The sequence below is a fragment of the Tupaia chinensis genome, unplaced genomic scaffold (genome assembly GCF_000334495.1).
Source record: "Tupaia chinensis unplaced genomic scaffold, TupChi_1.0 Scaffold000290_1, whole genome shotgun sequence".
NCBI lineage: Eukaryota > Metazoa > Chordata > Mammalia > Scandentia > Tupaiidae > Tupaia > Tupaia belangeri.
Genome location: NW_006159775.1, coordinates 4,948,871 through 4,954,870, shown reverse-complemented (window position 1 = coordinate 4,954,870; position 6,000 = coordinate 4,948,871). Strand labels below are relative to the sequence as shown.

Genomic DNA, 6,000 nt, shown 5'->3' with positions numbered 1-6,000 from the left:
TCCATTTGCTCTTGTTGATTTGTACAGTTTTATTTACAGAATGGAGGGGAAGTCTCAGATTTAGGCAGCTACCATTATCCTGGGGCCACCCAGAAGTGGTATCTCTGGTTTTACTTGTCGGAAAATATCTGTCTCCTTTCGTTTCTGAAGGGGAATCTTATTGCGTGTAGGACTCTGGCTCAGCAGTTATTTTCCTCCAAGCCTTTGAAAATATCCCACTGTCTTTGGACTTCCATTATTTCTGTTAAGTCAGTATCAGTTTAATTATTACTACCACCAAAGTTAAGTTTTGTATTCTGGATTCAAAATCACTTTCTCCATCTTAAATTCTCAGCAATCTCACTATAATGCATCTGGGTATATATTTCTTTTTATTGATGCTGCTTGGGATTTATTGAACTTCTTGAACCTTGTAATAACCTGATGTCCATTTCAGAAAATTGTCAAAGATTCTCTCTAAATACTGCTCTCTGCCCTATTCACTCCCTTATACGACTTTCTTACTGAATTTAGTAGTTCTCTTACCTTTTTACCTATTTTCTGGTCTCCTTTTTCCTTGCTTCAATTCAGGATATTCCATCTAACCTACACTTTTCTTTTCGAAAATCTGTCAATGTATGAAGCTCCACCTCTCTGTTGCTTCTTCTCTAAACACTTCCAAGACACAGTAGTTTCACATAACAAGGGCTTCACCTCTCTAGCCTTTCCTCTCCTAGATTTGAGTCCACTAATGACCACCTATATTGGCAACAATTTGCTTTTGAAAGATGTTTTCTTTTCATCTTTTTTTTTAAAAGAGGTTTTCACTATAGGGCATGTGTGCTCAGCAGAAAGAGAGAGACAGACAGAGAGACAGAAAGTGAGAAATCACCCCCCAGGGGGGATGGCCACGCCGCAATCCCTTCTCCTCCATTCTCTGGGGCTCTTGGGCACTCACGCACAAGCCCGGCGTGAGTTGAAGCCACCGGGTCCGGGACTTGAACCATGGTCAACTACATGAGAGTCCAGCAACATGGCCATTACGCCAACTGCTTGTCCCAGAAAGATGTTTTCTTATATTTTGCTCATGCTTTTTACATTTCTTCTACAAGAAGCTTAAATTACCTGGTTTGCCATAATCAGCATCAATTATTTGCAACAGATTCAATGAGCTCCCATCTTTCTTTCTACTATGAAATGAATGGAATATCCAGATTTGTAACTGGGCACCAGACACGACACATTTAAAGTCATTTCCCCATTCACAACAAGATCATCAAGGACCTTAAGAATGAAGATTGTTCAGAAATAATGACAATTAAAGCTGTCTTAGGAAATTGGGCTGGTACCTGACTTAATAAGATGGTTAGCATTCATTGTAAATAAAGAGTAAGTCCTCAGAAAATCAGGTTTAAAAAAAAAATCTAATGAATTTATACAGTGAATAGCATGTCTTTATTCTATTTACAATACATTTGTTATAAATATAATACATTTTTGAAAAGCTTATTTTTAATTAACTTGAGTAGATTTATATTTTAAACAGATCAACTCAATTGTTAAAGTTATATAATAAAGAATATGATCATTTTAATGACAAAAATCTCATATTGTGAAATAGTGCACTCTATATGAGATGAATGAGGAAAAAAAGTCAAACTCCTTTCAAAACTATATTCAAAGCATCAGAAAAAATTTCTTTTCTTTTTACAAAGTTATGTATAAGCCAGAGGGACCACCAGATACTGAAATATGGAGGCTCTTAAAACCAAAGTTCAAAACTTATTTCAGAGAATTGTGTGAAGCAAGACAGGAAAATGTGTATGGAACACTTTATAGAACTTCACAGGAAGCTGGAATTTTATAGACTAACGGCTTAACAGGAGTATTGCCTACAAGGCCTTCCTTTCCTCCAAATCATCTCCTAATATTCATATACCACCAACCAGTTGTAACAGCAGATTGAGACAATGTTTTTAAAGACAGGGCTTAATAAGGTGCATGGATATGTTGAAATTTTGTATTATGAGCATGTAAATTATTACCAGGGTTTAAAGAAATACAAAAAAAGAATGAAAGTATTCTCAGTCCAACGTGCTTTTGCATCATCAACAAAATGACAAGTCAAAGTATTTTGCAGTGATCAGACATCAACCTCTGCAACAAGTTAGGTATTTCAAATGCTGCTGTAAAACCCATTCAACGAAATTAAACTGATTCTTGTGGATTTCAGTATAAACTTGTTAAGCTGTCACACATTATTGATGATGATCAGGGCAGGCATGGAGTTCTGTTGACTTGTTTCAAACACTGTAACTTGGTCCGATAACTTGGCAAATACCCTAGGAGTTCCAAGGTTATAAACACCTGTATGAACAAAGCATGCCTTCAGCTGCAAGCTGTGAATCTCCTGGCTTTTAAGATGAAGTTTATACTGTGTTTGTCCAAGCCATGTGAATGATCCATGGATTTCCAATGATTCTGGACTAAGGAAGGAGGAAATGGTTAAGTTGTAGTATTTTTTTTTCATAATTTTTCCCAAAGTTCCATGAACATACTCTTCTCATCTAGTAATTGTACTTCTAGAATTATTTCATGAAACTGTTTATTATAATTACAATATTATTACTACCATTACTATAACAGCTAACATTTATTAAGTTACTATTTTCTCTTTGTTCTAAATTTGCTATAGGGTATATGCACTCACCGGAGGAAGAGAGAAAAAGGGAAAGTGAGAAAGCACTCCCCAGGGGAATGGCCATGCCACAATCCCTTCTTCTTCATTCTCCTCTCAGGATTTTGGGCACACACGTGTTCCCAGTGTGTTTTCAAGACACCAGGTCTAGTATTTGAATCATGCAATTAGCCACGTGGGACCCAGCCACCGTAACCTAACAACACTGGCTGGTCTTAAGTTACTATTTTTAAGACATAATGCTAAGAGTGGGTTATTTCATTTAATGCTCGCCACAATAGCAAGTAAATGATGGAACCTGATTTTAAACCCGAGCTTTTAGCCCCTTAGTATACATACATAAAAGTAAATGTGTGTGCAAGAATGATTACAATATTGAAACAGTTTGTAATATCAACAAATGGAAAACAGCTGAGTATCCCCAATAAGACATTAGTTAACCGACTAGGGATGCACATAATCAAACAAATAATGTGTTTTTTTATCTCAGAGAGCTTGTTCAGATCCTGTTTGGGATGTTAAACAATAAAATTCAGCACACATTTCATATTATTTCTCTAAAAATCCTCAAATTTTAAAATTCTAAAAGCCCTTGTTCCAAGAGAGTCAGATATGGAAGTATAAACATATAATCCTGGATTTTTTGTTAAGCATTATTTCATAATCAGGAAAAAAAACTTTAAAATTTAATATTTCTATAATGCTTTTGTAATATCAACCAAAAAAATAAGGACATGCTTAAGTAAAACTTTATCCATGTTAGGAAATTATTTGCATAATTTTGAAAGATTAATGTACTCTCAAATCACTTTTAATTTTAAACTACAAAATGACTTTACACTAAATAAATCTTTACCTTGTTGTTTTATGCCGAAGATCAACAATTACATCTACATCAGCCTGAGAACAATTGGAAAGTAAAAGGGTGACTGGTACTAAACAAAGGCTATGAAAGAAAAGTAAAAAAAGTTAGCTGTGTATTTTTTTCTTAAAAACAACTTTCTTGAAAATATTCTTAAGAATATCTAACAGTATAAGCTCTTTAAAAACTATCAAACTCAAGTAAGGAAAAAGAACAAGTTCCAAGAATCCTTCAAGACAAATTATTTTATTACTAAAAAGCAAAAATATATTAATATAATGACAATACTAAATATCAAAAGTTATACATTCACGGGAACCAGCTGTTAGCGTAATGGCTATGTCACTGGACTCCCACGTAGTCAACCATGGTTCACGTCCCGGACCCGGTGGCTTAAAACTCACGCCGGGTGCGTGTGCGTGCGTGCCCAAGATCCCAAGAGGAGAATGGAGGAGAAGGGATTGCGGTGTGACCATCCCCCCTGGGGGGTGATTTCCTGCTTTCTGTCTCTATGTCTCTCTCTGTCTGTCTGGCGAGCGCACGTGCCCTATAGCGAGAAAACCTCTCAAAAAAAAAAAAGTTATACATTCACAAAATTATTTTATTTACACTTACTATAGTTTATCTTAAAAAAAAAATAAAGTGATTCTAGATAGTTTTTTCAAAATAAACAAAAATAAGTCATTTTAAGTTAGATCAGTCAAGAAACACTAAATCATGCCACAACAAATCCTGTTGTTTGTACATTAATAAAAATTAATTTTGAGAATTTGGCCTAGAATGACATCGGCTTTTCTATCAAATTTGCATAAAGCCATCCTGTTTTGGAGAACATGGGAATTCTTTCTATACAGACCCTTACGAGGAAATCCCTTTCAAGTGGACACATTTACTCAGGTACCCTAATTTCTTTTATTGCTTTATAATTAATAAATTACTGAAGCACAGGAAAAAGGATAGTCAGTAATAGAACATTTATGAACACAGATTCTGAATTAAGAAGCTAAGAAACAAACATAATTATGTACAAATGAAGCCTGGTTACATGTTAGTACATAGATCACTCTATAAACACAAAAGCAGAGACAGTAAAGACAAGATAGTGACCTCGTAAGCTCATGGAAAATAACTTTTAAATTCCACTCAGAAAATAAATTTTATGCTTTCAGAAATAAAACCTCTTACTGAGAAAACCTTTTCAAATGATGTTACAAACATCATACATTTCCCTAAATAAGAACTAAGATGATTTCAAAAACGTATCCTATGTTGTATGGTGATATGTCAAAACCTCTCCCTAAAAGTTCTCAAACAGCCAAGAAGGCAACAAAGACTACTGAGCAGGTTCCAGTCTGAAATGTGTCATTAAGCCACGTTCCACCTGCATAACTGTAACCTAAAGCAAAAGTTCAGAACTTGTGCGATTCTGTTCCCATTAGATCTTCACATGTTAAATTCTCCAAACTTTTATCTTAAGATCTCTCACAAAGAAGGAACGAGAACATCTTGATGCCTCCTTGTCCAAAACTCATTTCCTCTCTTCCTCCATTCACTGTCAACAAACGGCATCCCTTACGCCAGCAAACCTTAGCGTCATACTGACTCTTCTTACTGCCTCATCAGCCCTCATTCCCAGTTTCTTCACATATTCCTGTCAATTCTCTGCCCTACATATCTCTGGAATCTGGTTACTTCACTCTATCCACTTTTTTTATAAGCAAGTCCTCATGTCTCTTGGTTTACTGCAATAGCCTCTTAATTAGCGCGCTGATACAATGTTATTTTTCTTTTCTTATCTGTTCATGAGAGAGCAGTGCATGCACCAGGGAGGTGGGTAAAGATGAGCACCCTCTTCAGAGTCTAGTCATGCTGCTATCCCCTTCCTCCAGTCCTCCAGGCCTGCAGCCCATCACATCTCAGACACTTGAGACTTATGCTCTGGCATGTTTTGTGGTGACCGGGTTGGGGGGTTAGAAATGTGGTCACCATATGGAATCTGCCTTCTCTTGAAAAGCATGTTACTGCTGTAAAATGTCAGCCCCAATCCATCCTTCATACTAGTGATTTGCACACTTAAGCATGTACCAGAATCAACTAGTGGGTTTGTTAAAGAAGACTGCTAGGCCACAATTCCAGAGTTTCTGGTTGAGTAGGTCTAGGGGACCCCTGAAAACCCTAAAAGTTGCATTTCCTACAAGTTCCCAGATGCTGCTGCTGCTGCTGGTCTGGAAGCACTTTTCTTTTCTTTTCTTTTTTTTTTTTTTTTAATTTGCCAGAGTGGTGTGCTATTGCTAGAGACAGAGGCTAGATGGAAAGACAGAGAGAGGGAGAAACCACCTCCCAATAGGGTATGTTCACCTTGCAATTGCTTCTCCTCCATTTCTCCAGCCTTTCAGGATTTGGGGCACCCATGTACACATACTCAGTGTGTTTTTCATGCCATGGGGGCTGATATTCAGAC

The 6,000-nt window shown here is 36.6% G+C and overlaps 1 protein-coding gene across 5 annotated transcripts in view; it reads right to left on the bottom strand.

Moving 5' to 3' along the window:
• Positions 1-1,417: 1,417 nt before the first annotated feature.
• TRAPPC8 (trafficking protein particle complex subunit 8) overlaps positions 1,418-6,000 on the bottom strand; it is a 105,855-nt gene continuing 101,272 nt past the window's right edge. For all 5 annotated transcript variants that reach the window (XM_006150568.3, XM_006150569.3, XM_006150570.3 and 2 more), the window contains 2 exons: positions 3,534-3,623; positions 1,418-2,465 (listed from right to left, as the gene is read on the bottom strand). In XM_006150568.3, the coding sequence (XP_006150630.1) occupies positions 2,231-2,465; positions 3,534-3,623 (325 nt within the window). In that variant the 3' untranslated portion in view covers positions 1,418-2,230. The remainder of the gene's footprint in view (positions 2,466-3,533; positions 3,624-6,000) is intronic.